A 24,688-nucleotide genomic window follows, 5' to 3' on the forward strand; every position below is an offset into this window, starting at 1 on the left:
GTGCTCATGGAGGGGTAAAACGATTAGTTTAATCCTAGATTACAAGAAATTAAGTAAATAGGTAAACCCGAGATGATGATTTCTCCTTGTATTGATCAAAGCCCTACAAGAGGTACAAATAATCTATCCTTTCCCTAATTATAAACATAACAAATATACACATGTAGACCTTGTAAAAAGTTGATCCAATCCGTGAACCTGACCCAACCCAACCCTCAAAAACAGAGTTAGGGTCTCATAATTATCTACCTGAATGCGAGAATGACCCAACTCAGAAAAACTTGGGTTGGGTTGGGTTGCGTCATGGGTCAACCCGTTGATCCGATTGTCAAGTCTAATAGGGATTATTTATGCATTGTTAGAAGTTTCCACTCTTTCATTTTTTCTATTTAGTTTTTACTCTTTAAATTGTTAAATGTTCAATTTTTTTATTTTATATTTGGAATTTTAAGGTTAATTCCTTTAATTTTGGCATGTTTCATATAGTTTTTATATTTTTAAATCAGTTATTTTTTGAGATGACCAGAATTGACTCATGGGTCAACCCTAACCCGAACATTTAGAGTTAGAGTCTAGCATTTGATAACCCAACCCAAAATCAACTCAAAGAGTCTTGACCCAACCCGAACCCGACCCATCCAACCCAATTGCCAGGTCTATAACACATGGGTTATACCACAAATTAGCTCTTCAGAAAAATACCAAAAATAAATAAAATAAAAATTATGATGCATGAAAAAAAATCTCTGCATAGTTTTTTCAAGCCATTTAACGAAAGGTCACGAACCTGTGCACAGTTTAGTTTTAAAAAATATATATTTCTATATTTTCTTAACTTACAAAGTAGATAACGTTGCATTTCACATATTATAGAATCTACTAAAATATACATATATATATATATATATAAATACATTTAATGTTATAAAAAAATATTAAAGAGTATAACACCTTATATTTTGAGGGTTGATTGTCCCAAGGGAAATTGACCTGAAAAGTTGAACTAAAATACATTTTTTAGATATTTCCGACAGTCGTTTAATGACCCCAAATCTATCCCACGGATGCACGGAAAGGAAACAGAAAGCAAAATGAAATAGAGACGGGAATGACCGCCCATGTAGCAGCAGAAGATATATCCAGGTTAAAGGACTAATCAAGAAATTTAACAAAATTATAATATTTTGTAAGATGTATCTTTGGAAATCTATGGAAAGACATGGAGCCTTAGTTCAGATTCAGAATCTCTTAATAACCTACATTACAGAAATAATACAAGCAACATACATAAACTCGTCAGATAACACGGTAAATATAGCTGTTGGAAGAGGAAAAACGGTTCGGGTAGACTTCGAACAATTTGTAATCCCTTGCTGCCCTGAAAGGGGCCAGGCGGAGGTGATTCCTTATCAGGCCAGTGATGTTGGAAGAAAATAAGAAGCTCAGAAGCCGCATCTATTCAAAAACCGTATTTGTCATCTATCTATAATCAGTAGAAGGTCGAGGTTTTCCCTTTGCGGAGTTCAAGTGTTGGGAGACGAATATGACTCCCATCACAACAATAAGGCAACCCACAAGCGTGCTAAAGAAGAGGGCACCCGGCTGCCTAGTCTGTACAAACCCATATACCCCATTGGATGTCACAAGAATAATATCAGTGAGGCCATCGTTTGAGAAATCCGCACAGATCAGGGCATGGGTGGGAGGTGCCGGAAGATCAAGTGTAGTTAGTATGCTGCCTCCAGGAGATATAACCGCAGCTTCTTGATCTCCTGCTGCAAGAATGATTTCTTGGTTGTCATGTACACGCAGGGAGAATGGCTTCAGTGTAGGCACTACTACTCCAGATTCCATCATCCCTGCCGGAGATGGAAGGTTCGACCATGTCACACCTGTTATAAGCTGCCACCGCCAAATAGCATCATGACCATGTAAGCCTGGGGAATATGATGTCACCTATAAAAGCACACATTCATAGGTTGTTAATCACCACCATAATAACCAGTAGCAAGAGATTAGTTGGTTCAGCACAATGTACACTAATTGAGATTAAGAAAAAATGAAACTATGTTCATAATCCATACCTCCCCCCGGTTTGTTAAGAAAATAACATCACCAAGGCTTCCCTTCCGATGCCTATGACCATCATTTCTTTGAATGAGAATGGGTGTTGCTACCTCTAAAGAACCTACATCATGACTGCGACCAAAGCTTCTGCTGAACTCTCCGTGTTGAAACATATTGAATGGGGAATGGTGGCATATAGAAGCATTGAAGAGTTGTTCTCGTACAGGAACACCAGATGTGGCTACGGCCCAACATGGCCTGAGGACTTCCATGGATCCACTTATCACAGTCTGCTCTACACCATTACCTCCAACAACCTATAAATAGTTCAGAAATTTATATCATTACATTCATGCAAAGTTGCTGCCAAAATGTTTACAGTTTACCTTGAGGATTTCAAACTTTATGTCATCAGTGCCAATTCGGTTCAGTTTATTTGGGTTTTGGTTCGGTTTTATATTTTTGAAAACTTGGCTTTCGGTTTCAGTTTGGTTTTGGAAAATCTCTCAACTGAACCAAAAACCAAAATAACCAAATTAATATATATATATATATATATATAAATTTAAATTATAAATATTTATATTTATATTATACATAACTGGACGACCCCTCTTTGCCCGTAAAACCGATTTCAAACACCAGACCAATTTAACTTTGTTCGGTTCGGTTTGTCAAAAGGGTCAAGGCAAAAAATTAGTTAGGTTCCCAATTACAACTGAACTAACCAAATGGACACCCCTAGCCATCATCATCATCATCATCATCATCCATGCCTTATCCCAACCATATGGGGTCGGCTACATGAATCCTGCTTCGTCAATCCATTCTATTTAAAAACATATCCACTGTTAAATTATTAGTGCTTAAATCACTTCTTACTACCTCCATCCATGTCCTGTTTAGTCTACCCCTAGCTCTTCTAATCCCTTCCACTTTTAACAAATCATTCCTAACTGGATCTGTTGGTGGTCTTCTATGCATCTAATCAAACCATCTTAGCCTACTCTCTTTATCACATATTAGAGCTACTTCTAGGTTTCTACGGATGGCTTCATTCCTGATCCTATCCTTTCTAGTTTTTTCACTCATCCATCTAAGCATTCACATTTCTGCCACAATCATTTTCTGAACATGTTTCTTGACTGCCCAACACTCCACTCCATTAAAACTATTTTATAAAATTTTCCTTTTAATCTAAGTGGCATTCTCCAATCACACAAAAGTCCAGATGCACCCCTCTAGTTTGCCCAACCTGCTCTAATTCTCTGGGTGACATCCTCCTCAATCTCTCCCTTGTTATGAATTATTGAACTAAGATAGCAGAAATGGTCACATTGAGTTATCTCTTGGTTTCCAATCCCAAGTGTCTTCTGATTTACACTCCTATTATTACTAAATTTACATGTCACATACTCTGTTTTAGTCCTACTTATTTTAAACCTCTTATTTCTAGGGCATTTGTCCATAAGTTTAATTTTGCATTTAATCCTTCATTCGTTTATAAATTAAAACAATGTCATCCGCAAACATCATGCACCTTAATATGTTTAGTCAATTCATCTATAACCAATCCCAAATAGATAAGGGATAAATGCTGAAGATCAATCATAATTATAAAACCTAAAGTCCCTCCCACTGGTGTTCTAACATTGGTTGTTGCCCCCTCATACATATCCTTAATTAGGTCTATATGCCTATTTTGAGCCCCATTCTTTTCTAAGATCCACCATATTATCTCTCTAGGAATTCTATCATAAGCCTTTTCTAGGTCAATGAACACCATATTAAGATCTTTCTTCTTCTCTCTGAACTTTTCTATCAATCGTCTCAAAAGAAATATAGCTCCCATGGTTGATCTCCTTAGCATAAAGCCAAATTGGTTCTCTAAAAGAAATATGGCGCATTAATCGTCTCAAAAGAAATATGGCTCATGAATTTAATCCCTCAGTCATTACAACATCCTCTTCTTTTACTATCTTACTAAATAGCTTAGTTAGCTATAACAAGCCTATCTCTCCTACATTGCCACACTTCTATTGGAATCCCGTCATGTCCTAATGCCTTTTCCTTCATCTTATTTAGTGCCTCCTAGTGTTAAAAAATAAGGTGAATGTAGAAGAAGCCTAAAAAGTGTTGGAGAAATTAATGTGGGACTTCTTGTGGGAGCCAGCAGAGGAGAAGGATCATAGGGTGGGTTGGGAGGTGGTAACTAGAAGTAAAAGCCTAGGAGGTCTTGTGATAGGGAATATTAGGAAAAGAAACATGGCCTTGCTAGGGAAGTGATTGTGGAAATTTCTTTTGGAAAGGGACAAATTGTGGATGAAGATTGTGGCTAGCATTCATGGGCTGGAGGACAATGGCTAGGATTCTGGAATTTTGGCAAGAGCTACAGCTGCATCTTCGAGGAAATCTATCCATGATATACTTCCAGCATTCTCTCCTTGGATCAGGTATGGCTTGAACTCAAGTAACCTAATAAAATTTTGGGAACAAACTTGGGTTGGGGATTTCCCTTTGATGGAATAGTTCCCCTCATTGTTTGTCCTGTCAGACCTAAAGAATGAACCTATTTCTTCCTTCTTAGTTCCTTCAGACTCAACTTCTGGCTTTGGGTGGAACCTAGGCCTGAGAAGGGCCATTAGGGATACAGATTTGGATTACATTTTGACTTTGTTAAACATCCTTGATAATGTTTTCATGGACCCCACTAAAGAAGAAATCAGAATTTGGACCCCCTCCTCCTTAGTGCCTTCTCTTGTGCCTCTTTTTGAAACCTTAACTCATCCTTCTACTCCTCTTGGGTTGCCCTTCCCTGTTAAAGAGGTTAGGAGTAAGCCCATTCCTCCTCGGGTTGGTAGTTTTTGCTGGGAAACTTTCTTGGAAAGAATCAACACAAGTGGCCTGCTTCAAAGAAAGAGACCTAATTCTTGTTCATCCCCAAATCGGTGTTCTCTCTGCAAGGTTGATGGGGAAACTTGCTACCACCTTATGTTTACCTGCATGTTTGCTATATCTATTTGGGAGTGGGCTTTCTCCCTTTTTTGGGTGTAATTGGAACCCCCCTTTGAATGTGCAAAGTCTATTCTCTTCGTCCTTTTTCAGCTGGCCTAAGAAAAGAGGGAGGATTATGTGGAGATGCATCAGGGCAACAGTTCGTTGGCCCTTATGGGAAGAAAGTAACTCTCATATTTTCAGACAAGGAAAGAACAGCGAAGAGCTAAACAGATTTGATACAGCTAAGGGTGGTTCACAGGCTGAAATCATTGTACCTTTTTGCAGACCTTTCCATGACTGACTTGCTGAGAAATTCGAAAGAGAGAGCAAACTCTGCTCAAGTTAAGAGGATTTCTATCTCCATTTGAACTTCCGCACCCTCTGGATTCATAAAACTGAACTTTGATGGGAGTCATTTTGGAAATCTAGGGATGTCTGGGATTGGGGGTGTCTTTAGGAATGAGGAAGGGTCTATTCTGGCCTTGTATTCAGGCCCAACAGTACCATATCGAGCTATAGCAATGAAAGGAAAACAGTTCAAATGGTTTGCTAGGGACATTGAGGTGAAGTACAGCCGGGTGAAAAGAAATGCCAACTCATTTGCCGATGGGTTAGCTAAGCAAGGGGTAAATAGGGTAGGGTGTCTTTGTTTTGGGCTAATTTCTAATTTATCTCTTTTTGTAATTTGTTGATGGGCAGTTAAGTCATTTTACCTCCCCTATATCTTGTGATATTTCCCTCTTTTTTTTTCTTTTAATTTAATGAAGATGGTGTTATTGATCAAAAAAAAAAAGCTGATTGTTATTGATAAAAAAAAAAAAAAAACATGTTAGACGCATTAAAAATAAAGATCAAAGAGTCTTGGTAAAACATAAGGAAATCAAACAAAGATGGAAAACCAAGAGAGGGTGCTAATGGAAGAGAAGCTAGCAATACCAATAGTGTTAAATAAGGTAAAAGGAAAGGCATACTCCTAGTGTTAAAAATAATACATAAAATCATGGCAGTCTACATTCTCTCATTTTATCATCTATTGGAGATACTCCTAGGTTCCTTCATATGAGACCCTTTTCTTTCTAGTTTTACCACTCATCCATCTAAGCATTCACATTTCTGCCACATTTTTCTGGTAACTTGCCACACATTCATTTTTTGGATATGCTTTTTCTTAACTACCCAACACTCTGATCCCTACAACACCTTAAGTTTCCTTCCACCTGTAAATTGCAGTAGAATGATCTATCGATCCCATTCCTTATCCTTGTAGTGCCACCAATAGTTCAGCTCTTGTGTAATTTGCATTGCCCACCAGTCTAGAATACATAGCCAGTATAATCCCATGCCCTGAATGCCGCCTCCTGCACTCATCAAAATTTAACTTAAATTGATTTGTCATTGGTGGAGTCCAAGGTACACTCCATCCTTTGCCCGTTGATGAAGATGCCACCATCTACCATCCACCGGGGATGCTATCTATGAAGAAGAGATCAAAAGTGCCCTATGTAACTGTCACAGATAATAGTTTCTGTTAATGTTTCTTCTGATCTTTTGTTTCCATTGAAGATTCTTTCATTCTCTCTTTCCAAGTCATGCTTGTCCACAAGGCTGCTACCCTGATGCATTCCCACATTATCTTCCCCCCTATATCATCACATCCATATTCAGTTCCTTCCAAGATCTTGAAGTATTTACCTCAACAATTTTATGGCTGGCTTGCAAAAATGAAAACCATTAACATGTTTGCAATCTTTTGTTCAACATTCTTGTGATAAAGTATTATTTATCATGTGACTGAGCCACCCAGCATCACATGGCTAAATAGGCTGTCAATGGGTTGGAACCTGATCGGCAATCAATCAGATTAAGCTAGATATGCACCATCTTTCAGATTGCCTTGGCAGGATCCATTAAGAATTACTTGGATTAATATGGATATATTCAAATCAATACATTAGGGATCCAATCGACTTGTGCAAAGTTGTATGTATTAGATTACTCATATATTTCTATGACATTAATGCCTTCAGAATTCTAATATTACTTCACTGATTTAATTGGTACATTAAGTTGAACAGAAGGTTTCTCTGGTGACTGGTTCACATGTGGTGTTGTTTTATAAGCCAATAGAAGAAACTACAAGTGATCCACAGATATCAATGCCTTGTCCAATACATCACATCAAGAAAGGGCCACTGATGGTATGGAGAAGATGATGATGAGAATACAAGGAACAGGAGATTCAACCAGTTGACACTTGACAGCTCCATATGCTTATCTCAAGGTTGTAGAAATACTGGTTTAAATTATGCAAGTTGATATGAAAATCACCTAAAAATTTAAAATAACTGAGTAGCATCCAAACAAGTGAAATCATTGTCATGAGTTAAAAATACATCTATATTAAAGCAAAGCCTTCCAACAGGAGGGCTTCTCCTTCAAACATGTGGCTAGCTTCCCACTCAGAAAAGGGTAAATATAGTTTAATTCAAAATAAAAAGTGGTCTTGGGCCCACTCTGACTCTAAACCCCATTTCCTAAATTCTAGAATCATGTTGTTTCCAAACCAAAGCAAGAGAGCTGCTCATATCAAATCAAATATTCAAATTTAATTTCAGTTTTATAATTCAAATAGAAAACCCAGACAAAAGCTTTCAAAGTGTTACATTGGTGCTGGTACCATTCTTCAGATAAAGTAGGTTGCCTAATTACAAATCAAACCTAATTTAATCTCCTAAAACAAAACTCATCCTAAATACTTCATACCGCGTATGGAATTTGCACTGCATGCCTCAGATGGAATTTGCATTTCAATTTTCATTTTGCAAGGAAAAAAGCTATCAGATATAAAGGCAGGCATTGTCCAAGTAAAAAGATTTTGGCACCTGAACATGATCCAGGACGCCATCTCCATTGATATCAGCATGGAGGCCACCTTCTTGAAGATGAAGCTGGAAAAAGATAGAATGAAAATCTCATTACACAAATCTATTGATGCTGATATAACAACAAATCTGAGAGAGAGATAATATCGTGAAATAAAGAATGATCACATGGTATATCTTATATTCAGATGCATAAGAAGACACGGGTCTAAGACAATGCACCAATAGTGGTATAACTGTATAAGAGACCACCCCTCAATCATGTGGATGAAGAATGATAGAAAAACAGTTTAGATACTGCAACTTTAGGGCAAAATCTAAACAAGCTTTTACGATTGGAAGGAATTGAATTCAACATTTATAAAACTTAAAGATTCCTCAAGCAAAATATACATCTGTTAAGCACTATGGAATAGGCTCAGAAAAATACAAGGCATCAGAAATCATTCCATGAGTTTCTGTGACAATCTTCCCCCTACTCTTTATGTTTTAGCATTGGTTCCATTCTTCCCCCTAATATTTTTACCTTATTTTTATTTATCTACTGTTATGCTGATTTACTTAATAAAACACAATTCCATTTTTCTTAAGACGAAATCCATCCAAGACAAATTCCTTGCAGTCAAAACTTAGGAAAGAGTTCAAAACCTAGGAGAAGAGCCCAATAAATTGTAGGATTTGTCTGGAATGGGCTAAGATACTGCACACATGATCAAAGCTGAAGGACTGGATTAGCTATATCATACTCAATGGGGATAAAAGTGACGAGACTCAAGAGTCACCCAACAATAAAGCTTGAACATCCCCTAGGATCTCTTTCAAATTACTGTTTGTGGTTATCTTCAAAAAGCATCCAATAAATTGATGTTGTGGGACCAAGGCTACAGGACCCAATAATAAATGAACCTGAGCTCCCAGAATTCCCTATGCTGTGCATGTTAAAACCAGCCAAAGGATGAGCACCAGTTGTGAGACTGACTTGGCCAAATATCAGGTTGAATAGATATCACAGCTACATGATTTTATGCTTTTTATTTGGACCATGAAAAAATCCTGTTAAAGCTCAAGAAAGATTCCAAATTAATGCACCCATGAGATGGTTAAAATTTGTCAAATTATGATGATTATTGTGGTAGACAATGCTTTCTCAAACCTTTTAATATGCACCCTGTGTCAAGTTAAGGGAGCCCAGAACCCTTGACAGATCCTATATCATCTATGAAAGCCTAGATTCTAGGATGGGGGTGTAAGATGCTGAAGATGGATTGAAGTCTAAGAAGCCCATCACATAGAAAACTGAACACTACAAAAGATTGAATCATAAAACAAACTGGATAAGAAAAGGATGGGATCAAGAATTCCAATAAAATGCCAGAGTAACCCCTCCCCGTAGGCACTGCATCCTATTCAGTAGCTTTGAGACCATATTTGCTTTTGATAAATGAATGCCAGCGCCTGAGGCTTCTGAATCAACCTGGAATTTTTTTTTCATGCATCAAATAAAATTATCCCATATCCAATTTTAATCTCAAGGACCATCAAATAATGATCAGGGATTACTAGAGGTGTAAATCGGGCTGTGCTGCACGCGGCCCGACACAATTTTGAGCCGGCCCGGCCCAATGGCCCACAACCTGTGCTGCAGCCCTGCACTATTGTAGCCGATGGACCATGCCGAGCTTGGGATTTCAGGTCAGCGGGCCGTTTCGGCATGGGCCACACTGTCATGCCGTGCCACCCATGGCCCGTGGACTGGCACGGCCCATATATATATTTTATATATAGTATATAATATATTAATAAAATAAACAATTTTTTCAATTTTATTATACTATTTTATTTAATTGTTGTATATATAACTTTGGCCCGGCCTGGCCCAAGGGTCAGCCCACGGACCAGCCCAGCCTGGGTCGAAGGCCAGTGCTGGCTCGGGCCATGGGCCGTGCTGGGCCGACCCCCCAAAATATTCTAGGGGAGGGAGGCACAGCCCAGATACCATATAATAATATTTTTTAGTCTCCAGACGATATAATATTTTTTTAGTCTCCAAATACCATATATGTGTGTCTAAGTATCTATTCAAAACATGATGACCAGATTTTACCTTACAAACAGTGCGGCCAGAAGCCAAATGAACTGCTTCTATCCCTTCCTTCTGATGAGCCACTACCACATTAGGAACCCACCATAGCTGAGTGTGATTTGTTATGGTGGGAAAATAAGGTAACCGCTGCATTAATGAAATTAAGAAGTTAGTGAAGAGCATCAGCAACCCAAAGTGACCCATCTTGGGGTAAAGGTCAGTAGGAAAAACATCTTTTATGTTGCATTAGTCCTAGAAGGGAAAGTATAAGCAATACACCATATGCAAAATGCATGTTAATAAAATATAAGCAATTGACTCCTGATTTTGCTCATAGCATTGGAAAATATAGTAAAGGACAATCTAACTTACTAGAAGCTAAGATACACATATATGTTAACATGCTAAGCGTTAAAATGCAATCATGATACTTCCATCAACAAAAAGTGGACTTCAACAGAACTTACCAAAAGAAATATAAGTTTCATTAAACATGGCCAGGTATAAGGGCAGGAAAACACACTCAGCTTATGACTTATGTAGCATCATGGCTATAGGATGCTTTCATCTATTTAAGTTCGTGTTTTCAAAATGAAAAGTCACATCATAGTTGCTGAGGTGTCACCTAGTCAACTAGGTGCCCTTTGTTGGGTGTTTTGTCTTAACACCTTGACTTATAGCAACAAGGCACCCACCTAGACAACAAAAATCACAAGACGAGCACCTTATATATTATAAACCATATATATCATTTATGCTTTGTTTTAAAGTTTTGCTATTAAAAATAAAAAGATCCCAAGGCTTTGAGAAGAGATAAAGAAAGAAGGGAATGACAAAGAGTTTTCTTTTTTCTTTTGTATTTTCTGTTTCTAATTCCCTTAACTTAAATAAAATAGTGGCTCTACCATTGTTCCTTTACTTACCTTTGAAATCGTTTTACATTCTTCAAAGGTTCTCCATCACAATCACCTAGTATATGATTAACATCAATAGGGGTATCAATTGGCTTTGCACCTAATTTGCCTGTCTAGCAAGAGATTTAGGATTTTTTATCAATAACTGATAATTCATTAATTGATTAAGGAAAATAATATGAAGGGAGCTAAAATATCTTAACTCCCCACTACTAGCAATGTATACCCAAAATACAAGATCAGTTACAACTGAGCCCAAAAAACAAAATTCCTATTCACCCCTTGCCCAGCTAAGCCATCTACAAATGAATTTGCACTTCTCTTTATCCATGTGCATCGAACTTCAATGTCTTTGGTCAGCTATTTAAATTTCCTCTTTTCATTGTTATAGTTCCAGAGCCTAGTGTTGTCTTCTTTTAACCAGCTCACTACAGTCTCAGAGTCACCTTCAATGATCAGCTTGTTTATATGCAAGTCCTTGGCCCTCTGAACCACTTTCAGAGCTGCTAATATCTCAGCTCTCAGTGAGCCTCCTGCTCCAATTGGACCAGAGAACAAGGCAAACACATTCCCTTTTTTATCCCCTATATGCAAGTCCTTGGCCCTTTGAATCCCTTTCAGAGCTGCTAATATCTCAGCTCTCAGTGAGTCTCCTGCTCCAATTGGACCAGTGAACAAGGCTAACACATTCCCTTTTTCATCCCTTATAACTCCCCCTATTCCAGAAGGCCTTGGATTACCTATGCTGCTGCCATCAAAATTCAGTTTGGTAAAACCAAGAGGTGGGGGGATCCAATAGGAGCTTGAGACCTTCCTACCTGAAGCTGAATTTGCAATTTCCTTCCAATTTCTAATCAAATCATCTACTAAGAATTCTGCAAACAGATCCAAGGTTTTCAGCCAATAAATTACCCTTATATGAGTCACTGCTTCCACACTTCTCTCCTTTTCTGAGAAGATCCTTGAATTTCTTTCTTCCCAAATAGTCCAACACTGTCACCCTAACACATCTCCACATAACCTTTGCTCTTTTTGTTGACCAAATGGAAGAAGAGGTAAACAAGCTTGGCACATTCAATGGGGAGTTCCACCTGCATCCAAACAAAGAAGTAAACCATTCCCAAATAAAGTTTGCAAATTGACGTGAATCCGCCTTTGAAGGGTCCAGGCAGACACCTTGCAAGATATGAAGAAGTGACAAAAGGCTGTTTAGATCTGAATCCCTGGTTCCCCTTCTGAAACCCAGATCCCAATCAAGCTCAAGACCATCAGCATTAGAAGAAAGGAAGTTGGAAACCGTTTTATTCTTATAATCAGACAAAGCATAGAGAGAGGGGAAAAAATCTTTCAAGGGTGAGTCTCCTACCCACAAGTGCTCCCAAAAATTAACCAAGCTGCCAGAGCAAAGGTCATACCTTATAAAAGGAAGGAAGGAAGGTAGGATAGCATGCATCGACTTCCAAGGAGAAGCACTAGTAGCTCAAGCCAACACTCCTGCATCCCAACCTTCAATCCTCAACCCATGAATACTCAAAATCACCTTGGCTCACAGTATATCCTTCTCTATTGGAAACCTCCACAACCACTTCCTTAGTAGGGCTGTATTTCTTTTCTAAAAGTTGCCAATTCCTAATCCTCCAAAGTCCAAACCATTGGTTACAGTTTCCCAATTGACCCTGTGGTCCCTTTTTTCCTCCCCAAGTTCCCATAGGAAATCTCTAATTATCTTCTCTAGACTTTTGGAGACCCCCACTAACATTTTAAAAACCAATAGAAAACAAACAAGTACGTTGGCCAAGGTCGATTTGATTAGGGTTATCCTCCCACCCAAAGAAAGGTAAATCCTCTTCCAAGAAGTTAATCTCTTTGTGACTCTCTCCAACATTGGGTTCCAGAAGTTGCCATTTCTCGGACTATTCCCCTAGTGGAAGGCCCAAGTAATTTATAGGCCAAGTACCCAGGATAGCAGCACAATCTAACATCCCCCCTTGCATCTATATTCACACCTACTACACAACTCTTATCAAAATTAATCTTCAGATTTGGCATTTGCTCAAAGAGTTGGACCACTAGCTTTAGATTCCTTACCCATCTAAGGTCACCCCCTTCGCAAAAAAGAATCATGACATCAGCAAACTGCAGATGTGTAATAGGCACTCTATCTCTTCCCACTCTCCACCCTCTCACCAGGTCCCAAGAATCTAATTTTTGTATTAGCCTCCCTAACACATCAGCTACCAAAGTAAAAAGAAAGGGGGATAAAGGGTTGCTCTGCCTGATCCCTCTAATGGCTGGGAAGACATCAACTACAATCCCATTCACCAAAATTGAGGAGTGGCAAGTCCTCAAACAACCTCGAATCCATTTACACCATTTCTCCCAAAAGCCAAAGTTCTTCATGACTTCCACCAGAAATGACCAATCCACCAAATTGTATGCCTTCTCCATATCCAGCTTGCAAACTACACCCTTCTTTCCATTTCTTCTGAAATCCTCAACACTTTTATTCGCAATTAAGATCTGGTCAACAATCTGTCTATCTTTTACAAAGGCTCCTTGGTTTGGGGATATGATAAAGGGAAGCATGAATCTTATTCTTTGAGACAACACCTTTGCAATGATTTTATATAAACTGTTCACCAAGCACGAATCTTTGAGACAACACCTTTGAAATTCATCAAACACCAACATTAGGTCCTCTTTGTAAATTCATCAAACACCAAAAGTCCAGATAAAATGCCATTGTAAATTCATTTGGGTCTGGTGCCTTTGACCTATCGATAGCCTCCTTCACCTCTTCCAAGTCAAATTCCCTCCCCCAATCACTCCCTATCCTCTACACTCAAGGGTGGCCAATCCAACCCCTCAAGCCACACCATGTTATTTATGGGTCTTCTTAGTGTTTTAAAAGCGCAAGGCGCAAAAATACAAAAAAACTGTTAAAAATTAAGAAAGTGTCAGAAAATTCAAAAAAATGCCAAATTTTTCAAAAAAATGCAAAAAAAGATAAAAAATATTAAACATAACATTAATAAGAAATATAAACTTAAATTTTAAAATTAATGGTTTAAAAAACCTATTATCTAAAATTAAAATACATAAACATAACATGTAAAGCATATTCAAATGAAAATTTAAAAATAAAATCAAACATATAAAACATTTTCAAGCTTGTAAAGTCCACAATCTCTTTTTTTCTTCAATTGCATTACTTCAAGTAGCTAATGTGATGTAAAACATATTACATCCTTGATTCTATGAGTCGCCACTATGCCACACCCCTCGAGGCAAGCCCAAACAAGTCCATGTTAGGGCCTTAAATTCTTAATTCTCACACAAAAAACAATGATTTTATAATTTTAATTGCCTTTTAAGAAGATACTTTATTAAGATGAATGAATGAACAACATTAGAAAAAAGGGGGTTCTCGGAGCTTCGGTGAGCTCGCTTCAAGAACCCCCTATTTGCTAATGTTGTTCATTCATTCATCTTAATAAAATATCTTCTTAAAACGCAATTAAAATTCATTAACTTTTGTGCGAGAATTAAGATTTTAAGACCCTAACATGGACTTGTTTGGGCTTGCCTCGAGGGGCGTGGTCGAGGGACTAGGAACGGAGCCCTCGGCCCCAGCGGCTAGGTTCAAAAAAGGCAAAAAAAACATACAATTTTCAAAAGGCCCACACCTAGTCCAAGGTGCAAGGCGCATCAGGCGTGTGCCTTTTGAAAGTGTTGTGCCTAGGACCTGGGCAAGGCGCCTATCCTAAAATGTGCCTCGCCTATGCGCCTAGGCATGCCTTTTAAATCATTGGGTCTTTTAAAAAAAATATCTAAAATGATCAGAAAATGCTCCAGCAATCTCCCTTTGATTAGATAGTGTTACCCCTTCAATTTCCCAGCTTGAATTAATTTTTTTCTCATTTGAGATTGGATGTATTTCCTTTTAGAGACAAAGATACCCTTTTGTGAGTAGGCAACCCCGACCCAAGGAAATCTTTTAGGGTCCTAGATCTTTCACTTCAAATTGGGTGACTAGAAACTCCTTTTACTTCTATATCTCAAAGCCCCAGTTACCTGTGATGATGATGTCATCTACATACACTATCAACACTACAATCCATCCCTAACACCACTTGACAAAACGGGTGTGACAGACTGACAATATTTAAGCCCTACTTACTAAACCACCATATGAAACCTGTTAAACCAAGCTCTGGAAGACTATTTTAAACCATATAGGGACTTCCTCAACTTACACACCTTGTTGTACTTTGGCACAAAAACTTGGTGGTTGAACCATATACACTTCTTCTAGATCACCATTCAAGAAAACATTTGGCATTAAGTTGGTGCAACTCCAAGTCTAGATTGGCAGCCAATGATAAAAGAACCCAGATAAAATTCACCTTTGCTTCTAGGGCAAATCATAGTCAATGCCATATACTTGAGTGTTCCCCTTTGCCACCAACATTACTTTGTACTTTCTATTGTGCCATCCACCTTGTGCTTCATTGTGAACACCCATTTACACCTTATTGGGTCTTTCCCTTTTGGAAGATCCACCAACTCCCAAGTATGGTTCTTATGGAGGGCATTAATCCCCCTCTTCATAGCATCTGTCCATTCAAAGTATGTTAAGGCCTCTGCAACACTTTTTGGATAAGGGGATACTGTCAACAACAGACAAAAAGGCACAATAAGAGGGAGAAATATGGTCATAGGACATATAATAGGCGATGGGATGTTTAGTGGTGCATGGTCTGACATCCTTTCTTTGGGCAATGGGAATGTCTAGGTCATCCATATGGTCATCAACTAAAATGGGAACAAAGGAATCAACAAGGACAAGAGTACCTGGTTGGGTTGGACTTATCTCTTGGTATTCTAACAATGTCAATTGCTCCATCAGGATAGAAAGCCTTTAAACATAATATTTAAAACACCTACAAACATGTTACAATGCAAGAGGGTCTAATGTAATATTACAAACCTCATAATAGAAAACTTATGAATAGAATCTTTAGTAAACTCCTATTACAATACATGTAGGTGTACAATAATATTGTAGACCCCTTAATATAAAGCCAATAAAAATGAATAAATAATAAGAAAGTTAATAGTTTAGATAAAATATTCATAAAAAACAAAAATAAAAAAAATGATTAAACTAATTACTTATTAGAATAAGATACTAGTCTAGAATGGTGTATTAATGCTTCTTTTATCAATTCACAAAATCATCATTCCATATTTCCCCATATTTCAGAATACTTCCACAATGTCTATACTTTTTACAATATTTCCATCCAACATTTCCAACATATGTTCCATATTTGGGTAACCAAGATTTCCGTTGGCATCAACATTTTAAACCTTGGTTCCAACAAGTATCACATGTATGTCTAGAACGCGGCAATGGGTAGACCATAACTTGTCCTTATCATCATACTTATTGGTATCACTCTTCTTCATCACATGATTGCCACCTTTTACAAGTAAAGCCACCTGTTGCTTTTCCCATCAATTGTAACCATCATATTGTGTCTATTTTCCACAGCCTGGACCAGGGCATACACTTCTTGGATTGAAGGCAGCTCACTACTCCCCAAAATCTGAACTCTAAGGGACTCATACACAGGGTTTTAGCCCCAACAAGAAGGCAAATACCCACTGCTGAGAGACCAACTTCTCATATGTCTTGGCATCATCATCATGTTTCCACTCAATAGCTAGGTAGTGGTCTAACTCCTTGCACACTAAGATAAGGGTTGAGTGGTAGACTGACAAACTACAATCCCCCAAATTACAAGTTAAGGATTCAGCCTGTAATTCATAAATCTTGGCATAATGCCTTTGCTCAAAGTTATTTTTGCTTGTTCCCATATCTCACTAGCAGTATCTGTCCACAAAAAACTCTTCCTCACATCGGGCTTCATGGCTACAAGAAGCCAAGACATCACCATACTATTCTCATGGTCCCACCTATCATATTCAGCAATTCCACTTTTAGGTTCTTTCACTTTTCCATTAATATATCCAGCTTTTCCCCTTACAGTAACATGGAGCTTTAAACCCATAGACCAATCCAAATAGTTCAAGCCATTCAAGGGGGTGGTCGACATGAGGAAAGCCATGTTATCAACCCCTAAACTAGTTGTCCCACATGACAAGGAAACTGCAGAAGAAGCAAAATCATCAGTGACCATTAAAACAAACACTAGAAACTAAAGTAGGAAGAAGCTGAAGTGTACAACTGGTCACAACTCACCTCCAACACCCATGATCGCAAATAGGGACACAAAAACATCAACTGAATTATTCAAAGGAGTCAATTGAACTGCTGAAACACCAAACAGCCACAGCTGCACAGCACTAGAACCTGAAGGTTTAGCCACTTTCAGTTCATATACACCAAGGTTTAATCACCCTCAGTTCACATACACCATGCAGCAATAAGAATTGTACATACCACCTATGAAGGAGTCAACAACTCCTTTTCCATACAGATACGAAGACACACACCCCAAAAAACCTCACCTCTACTGCATCGAACTGTCACCAACTATTCTCCTTGGTGTTACTACCAAGAGAGAACAAAGAAAAAGAAAATTGCTGATTTGATCAGACCAATTAAGAGGTCAACACTCCACATTCCAAAAAACATAAAGATTTTGGGTAAGAACAGAGATCTAATGCTTCTACTGCCTAATGTTCAGCTCTGATACCATGTTTTCACCCAAAAAACAACAGAGAATTGAGAGGAGAAGAGAAGAAAGTGTTTAGGGAACCAAAAGAATAGGCAGGTGGCACCCTCTCCTTTATAATAGGGTAACAAAATAAAAAGGGAGAAATTACAATAATGCACCAGGCAGCACAATCTAATAAAAAAGGATGCTGACTGCAAAATAACATACTAACCATATAATAACAACAGTAACAAAATGTTCTATGAAGACCACTGAGGAGAAGGCCAATCCTAAATCCTGATTGAGATAAGAAGACAATGATGATATGACTTAATAACATAGTTCTTTGGAAAAACTTCCCATCAATTACATGGATTCTTGTTGAAATGATATTGTTAAGTATTTTTATAGGTAATGCAGCTTCTTTGCTTTTGTAACATAATATATAAATATAGTAAATTTTACCTTCTTGGATTTTGCAGAGCCAGCATAGTTTGCTGCTTTCCCAATAAAATTTGCAATTTTCTTTGTTGAGTCCTTCCCTGGAGGATGGTTTTCCTCGGGCTTATGGAAAGGGTAATTTGCACTTTTCCCAGGAACTCTCTTCAATGATTTTCGTTTGTGCCTTCTGAAGTTTGTCAGGTGGAAAGAAGTGTCTTCCCTCCTATCCTGATTAAGATGCAACCATAATGTGATTTAATTCAACACTCTTATCAATCTAAAAGGGGAGGGGAAAAGAGGAAGCATAAGATAATTACCCAGTGATGTGGCATGACCCCAAGAATTGATTCTCTGAATTCCCTACATTCAAACTGCAGTTTAACATGTTTCAGTAACACCACAATGAATTTTCTTTTACAAGCAAAATAAAATTTAACTACCATGTCAATGCTTTAAGCAACAACCAAGTACAGTAGCACTTTTGACAGAAAACAACTAGCTTATGGACAAGCGAGATGAGGAGAAAGGGGCTTCTATTACTTGGTGCAATAGAACCTTAGGTTCACATGTGTGAGAACACAGATCCAAGTCTGAATGTGTCCACTTTGTGCAAAAGATGCCTACCTTTAGGTAAATATCCCATCCAAATAGCCAGGACCAACATGGATAATGCCCTAGAGAAAGATCTAGGTGCCTTTAGAAAAATGATCAGAGAGATGTGATATTTGATTTCTAGATTGAATCCTTTATTCAATTGGGATGCCGGCCCTTGTCGAGTAAGTTTGGTATCCACTACTCATGTGATAAATTTGGGTTTGATTTCCCCATTTAATTCAGAAGATTAAATAAGGTTTAATTTGTAATTAATGGCCCAATTTATCTAAAAGAATGAGATACATATCTTACAAGTCCAGACCCAAGGCACACTAGGCGCCTTGCACACCAGGCATGCGCCTTTTGAAAGTGCTGCGTCTGTGACCTAGACAAGGTGCATACCATAAAATGCACCTAGGCGCATCTTTTAAACCATTGACTCGTAGATTTCAGACCTCCCCTTTCTACCATTTTACAACCTCTACCCATCGAGACCCAAAGTTCCACCAAATCTCTCTCAATGCTTTGAAGGTAGAGGGAATCAAGTAATCTGGTGCCAGAAGTAGAAGACCTTTGTTGGACAGGGAGGTAGAAGAATGCATTGTCTTATTAAGCATTGACATGGTAAAATGGACACACAAAATAAATATATGTTCTTAAGGAGAGTGATTATAATATTGTAAAGTGGACCAAAAATCATTTCCAAATGAGTCTCAATGAACATTAGTAAAGTCAGGTAGAACTTAGATCCAATCCAGAAAATACAAAAACAAATTTTCTTTTTGATAAACTACACAAGCATAAATATAAAAATGTTGTTTTCCCAATATTTATGCATACAGAATAAAAATGATAGGTATCAAAAATTGGCAACCACATGTTGACTGACAAATTTTGATAATTGACTTAAAACCATACCTCTCCAGGATGACGAGCATTTAGAGAATGAACATCAAGCTTGTAATTATGTTGGGGGATTAACATTGCAGTATCTGACGATTGCATCTGAATATTCTGAAACACCACATGACTAAATAAATAAATAAATAAAACTAGTAGTATTGTATCTTTAAAGAAGTATCAAAAATAACATCTCCATAATCAATAGATAAATATAGCAAAACCCAAAACTTATATAGAAAACCCTTGCTGTCTTGGAGGTGACTATGGGACTATAAGGGAACTATGGGAAGGGCCTTGGTGCCTTGGAGGTGACTTTAATGTTATAAGATTCCTGGAAGAGACAAATAGTCTAAGGCGGAGGTCGACCTTGAGTATGAGGAAATTCAATCAATTTGTGGATGTTTACGAGCTTAAAGAGATCCCACTATCACACAGCTGTTTTACTTGGTCCAATCTCCAAGTGAACCCGATTTGCTCTAAGCTGGATAGATTTCTATTCTCAAATGATTAGGAAGAACATTGGGGGAATCTAAACTCTAGACCATATCCAAGGGTGACTTCTGACCATTGGCATATTGTAATCTGTAGGGAGGAAGTGAGAAGTGCTGGTCCTGCTCCCTTTAGGTTTGAAAACATGTGGCTAGGACACCCGGGGTTCATAAAGAAAGTCAAAGAGTGGTGGCTAGAAAGCAGTCCAATAGTGAAATGGAGTGGAATGAGGTTTCATAAGAAGCTCCAATATCTGAAAGGCAAAATCAAGGAGTAGAATCTATTAGAGTTTGGGAGATTAGAGGAAAGAAAGCAAATAGTGACTGCACAAATTGAGGACTTGGGTGGCAAGGAAGAAAGGGGTTGTCTTACAGAAGAAGATAAGAAGCTAAGATGAAAATTGCATAAACAGTTAGAGGATTATCTTCTTCAAGAGGAAATAAGCTGGAGACAAAATTCAAGGTGTAAATGGCTGAAGGAGGGGGATAGGAATACCAAATTTTTTCATGCGGTGGCAAGTGGAAGAAGAAGGAATTTTGTATTAAGTTTGGAGATTGAAGGGGTTACAATATCCACCCAAAGAGAAATAGCAGGGGCTTTTGCAAATCACTTTAGGTCTATCTTTAGAAAACCCCTAAATAGTAGGGTGTGGATTGAGGGTATGGAATGGCCAACTTTGCAGATAGAGGACAAGGATTGGTTGGAAAGGAAATTTGAAGTGGAAGAGATAAGGGAGGCATGTTCTCTAATGGATAGATCAAAGGCACCAGGCCCAGATGGTTTTAGGATGGCTTTTTATCAAGATTACTAGGAGATATTAAAGGAAGATCTATGGACTGTGTTTGATGAATTCCACAATAGAGGGGTGATCAACCCAGGGCTGAACTCCACTTTTATTGCACTAGTTCCTAAGAAGAGGAGTGCATGTCACCCAAAGGATTTCAGGCCGATCAGCCTAGTCAGCATCCTTTATAAGATTATCACCAAGGTGTTGTCCATCAGAATAAGGAAAGTGCTCCCAACAATTATAGCGGATAATCAAGGAACCTTTGTGAAGGGGAGACAGATAACAGATCAGATTCTGATAGCAAATAAGAGCTTCGAGGAGTTTAAGAGATCCAAGAAAAAATGGTGATTTGTAAACAGAATTTGGAAAAGGCTTATGATTTGGTGGATTGGTCTTTCTTGATGGAGGTGATGACCAATTTTGGTTTTGGGGATAATTGGTGCAGATGGGTCTAGGGTTGTATCAGGAACTGCCATTACTCCATACTAGTAAATGGGACAGTGGTCGATTTCTTCCCAGCCTTAAGAGGGATTAGGCAAGGAGACCCCCTCTCTCCCTTTTTATTTACTTTGGTAGCTGAAGTTCTGGGGAGACTAATTTTTAGAGCAGATTCCAGGGGCTTAATCAAAGGTTGGAGAGTTGGGAGGGAGCTTGGGCCACTCACACATTTACAATTTGCAGATGACACCATACTCTTTTGTGAAGTAGGGGACCCTAATAAGATTAGAAATTTGAAGCTCACTATACGACTTTTTGAGGAAATATCAAACGTTAAGGTGAATTTTGAGAAGAGTTGTATAGTTGGGGTAAATATGGGCGAGGGGGAGATCTATGAGGCTGCAAACATCTTAGAATGTGCAATAGAAAACTGGCCCCTTAATTACCTTGGTTTGCCATTGGGTGATAACCCTCAGAAATGTGAGTTTTGGGTTCCGGTTGTGGAGAGGTTTGAAAAGAAATTAGCAACTTGGAAGAAAAACTATTTGTCTCTTGGAGGGAGAACCACTCTAATCAGGTTTACTTTAGCTAACATTCCTGTTTACTTTTTGTCAATCTTCAGGATTCCGACAAAGGTGGCTACTAGATTAGAAAAACTAATGAGAGACTTTCTCTGGGAGCCGGGGGAGGAAAAGAAGGATCGTAGGGTGGGGTGGGAGATGGTTTGTAAGAGTATGAGGGAGGGAGGTTTGGGTATCGGGAATTTAAGGAATAGGAACTTGGCTCTTCTAGGGAAATGGCTTTGGAAGTTCTCATTGGAGAAGGACAAACTTTGGGTGAAAATAGTGGAAAGTATTCATGGTGTTGCAGCAAATGGATGGGACTCTGGGATTCTGGCAAGGAGTACAAGAGCATCTCCTTGGAAAGCTATTCAAGTTATTCTACCTTTGTTCTCTCATGGATCAGGTATGACTTGCACTCAGGCAATCTCATTAATTTTTGGGAACATGTTTAGATTGGGGACTCCGCCCTAAAAGACCAATTCCCAAGCCCTTTTGCCCTTTCCACTTTTAAAACTGAATCGGTGTCTTCATTCATTGTTCCTTCTAATTCTATTTATGAGGTCGGCTGGAACTTGGGCCTGCGAAGAGATAACAGGGATATAGAGCTTGATGGTATCTCATCACTGTTATCCATTCTTGAAGGGGTGTTCCTAGAGCCAACAAAGGCAGATAGTAGAATTTGGACTCTCACCCCCTCTGGTTCTTTCACTTGTGCCTCTTTCTTTAGTGCTCTCACACATTCTTCTTCTCTGGGCTTGTCTTTCCCTGTTAAAGAGGTGTGGTGTCATCCTATACCTCCTAAGGTCGGGAGTTTCTATTGGGAAGCCTTTCTGGAAAAAGTTAACACAACAGATTTACTTCAAAGAAAAAGACCCAATAGTTGTTTTTGTCCACACTGGTGTGTCCTCTGTAAAGATGATGGTGAGTTTGGATATCACTTACTAATCTCCTGTCGGTTCACTAACATCATTTGAGAGAGGTTACTTCTTTGTTTGGGTGCAGGTGGACCCCCCCCCCCTTCGAATGTGCAAAGCCTATTCACATGTATGCCATTTCGGCCAACAAAAAGGGCCAAGTTTATGTGGAGGTGTACAAGGGCTGCAATCTGTTGGACTATTTGGGAGGAGAGAAATTCACGAATATTTACAGATAAGGAGAGAAGTTTGGAAGCAATGCTGGAGGTCATCCACATTAGGGTTATACACTGGCTGAAAACCTTGGCTCTGTTCGTAGAATTCTCAGTTGATGAGCTACAAAGAAAGTGGAAGGAGATAGCAGAACTTGTTCCAATGAGGAAGGCCTCAAATGTTTGTTGGGTCCCCCCCCCCATGACTTTGATAAACTGAACTTTGATGGCAGCAGCTTGGGCTCCAAGGCCATCCGGAATAGGAGGAGTAATAAGAGATGAACAAGGGAAGCTGTTAGCTATGTATTCTGGACCAGTTGGGGTGGAAGATTCTTTGAGAGCTGAGATTCTTGCAGCTCTTGAAGGGGTACAAAGAATCAAAGATATGCATATTAACAAGTTGATCATAGAAGGAGATTCTGAAGTGGTGGTAAACTGGCTGAAAGAGGATAGTCTTAGACTTTGGAATTACAGTAATGAAAAGAGGAAATTCAAGTGGCTGACTATGGACATGGAAATCCAACACAAATGGGTAAAAAGAAGTGTGAACTCTTTGGCAAATGGTCTAGCTAGACAAGGGGTGAATAAACATTCTATTTTTTTGGCTGTCTTGTAATTTTTGTTCTTTTGATGCTTAATGGTTGTTCTTGGGAGCTAAGATTGTTTAGCCCCCTTGCACTGTAATTTTCACATATTTTTAATATTAATTCAATCCACAGTTATTGATAAAAAAATATAGAAAACACTTGCTCTCTGTGCATTATAACAATGACTCCAGAACAGTAACATTATACAAATAATTGTATGTTCTCATGGAGAGTGATTCTAATGCAGTGTTTTAAAAGGCATGGGAGGCGTACGCCTGGAGGCACGCCTCCAGGCGAGGCGCTCCCAAAACGCCTTGAGGCGTATGCCAGAGGCACTAACACCTCTGAGGCGTATGCCTCTTGCGCTTTTTTCATGAGGCATGCTAGAGGCGTACGCCTAATGCACATCCAATATAAAAAGACAAAAAAAAGGAAAGGAAAGGAAAAGAAAAGAAAAGAAAGGGAAGGGAAAGAAAAAGAAAGAGAAGAAAAAAAAAAGAGAAAAGGAAAGGAAAGGAAAGGGAAGGGAAGAAAAGATAAGGGGAAAGAAAGTGGTTTGCCCCCTACCCCTTCGGATCCCCCCTCCTCTTAAAGAGGCTTACGCCTCTCGTTCTGAACTATACACCCTACGCCTCTAGGTAGTGGAGCGCCTCGCGTCATGCCTCCACATTTTAAAACATTGTTCTAATGTTGTTATTGTTTGGATGAGAGATGGATCTCATTTCTCCTCAAGGTTTAGAAACAATTATAGAGATGCCCAAATCTCTAACATCTAGGTCAGGCATCTCATCAAAAGTAACTTTTAGGCCTCATTCGTTTTCTGAAAGTATGGGCGGGTAAGTTGGTAGGTCCCACGAAAAAGAAATAACATACGTTCATTTTCCAGTACTTAGTGGGTCCCGCAGAAAAGAACACTTCCCCAGCAGCTCCTTTACCTGGGAAACAAAACTCTCCTTAGACTTGGGTAAATTGCTTATCCATGCGCACCGAAAATCGCTAATACGTGATGGGTCAATATTGTCCTTTCAATAATGTCACTTTTATGGATAAATCGGTCATTGTACAGCTTTACCTAGGAATAGAAGAACAGTGATAAGTGCTCATATTGGTATTAGTGTTTCCCAAGAAACA

General features: G+C 38.7%; 1 protein-coding gene across 2 annotated transcripts in view; it reads right to left on the reverse strand.

Annotated features, from left to right (window-relative positions):
- Window positions 1-1,136: 1,136 nt before the first annotated feature.
- The window catches only part of LOC104607553 (FG-GAP repeat-containing protein), a 49,612-nt gene continuing 26,060 nt past the window's right edge, over window positions 1,137-24,688 (reverse strand). For both annotated transcript variants that reach the window (XM_010273215.3, XM_010273214.3), the window contains 7 exons: window positions 19,583-19,678; window positions 18,388-18,441; window positions 18,095-18,298; window positions 10,051-10,176; window positions 7,947-8,012; window positions 2,085-2,384; window positions 1,137-1,956 (listed from right to left, as the gene is read on the reverse strand). In XM_010273215.3, coding sequence (XP_010271517.1) covers window positions 1,480-1,956; window positions 2,085-2,384; window positions 7,947-8,012; window positions 10,051-10,176; window positions 18,095-18,298; window positions 18,388-18,441; window positions 19,583-19,678 — 1,323 coding nt within the window. In that variant the 3' untranslated portion in view covers window positions 1,137-1,479. The remainder of the gene's footprint in view (window positions 1,957-2,084; window positions 2,385-7,946; window positions 8,013-10,050; window positions 10,177-18,094; window positions 18,299-18,387; window positions 18,442-19,582; window positions 19,679-24,688) is intronic.

Source organism: Nelumbo nucifera, chromosome 5 (genome assembly GCF_055504915.1).
Source record: "Nelumbo nucifera cultivar China Antique chromosome 5, China Antique-T2T, whole genome shotgun sequence".
Lineage (NCBI taxonomy): Eukaryota > Viridiplantae > Streptophyta > Magnoliopsida > Proteales > Nelumbonaceae > Nelumbo > Nelumbo nucifera.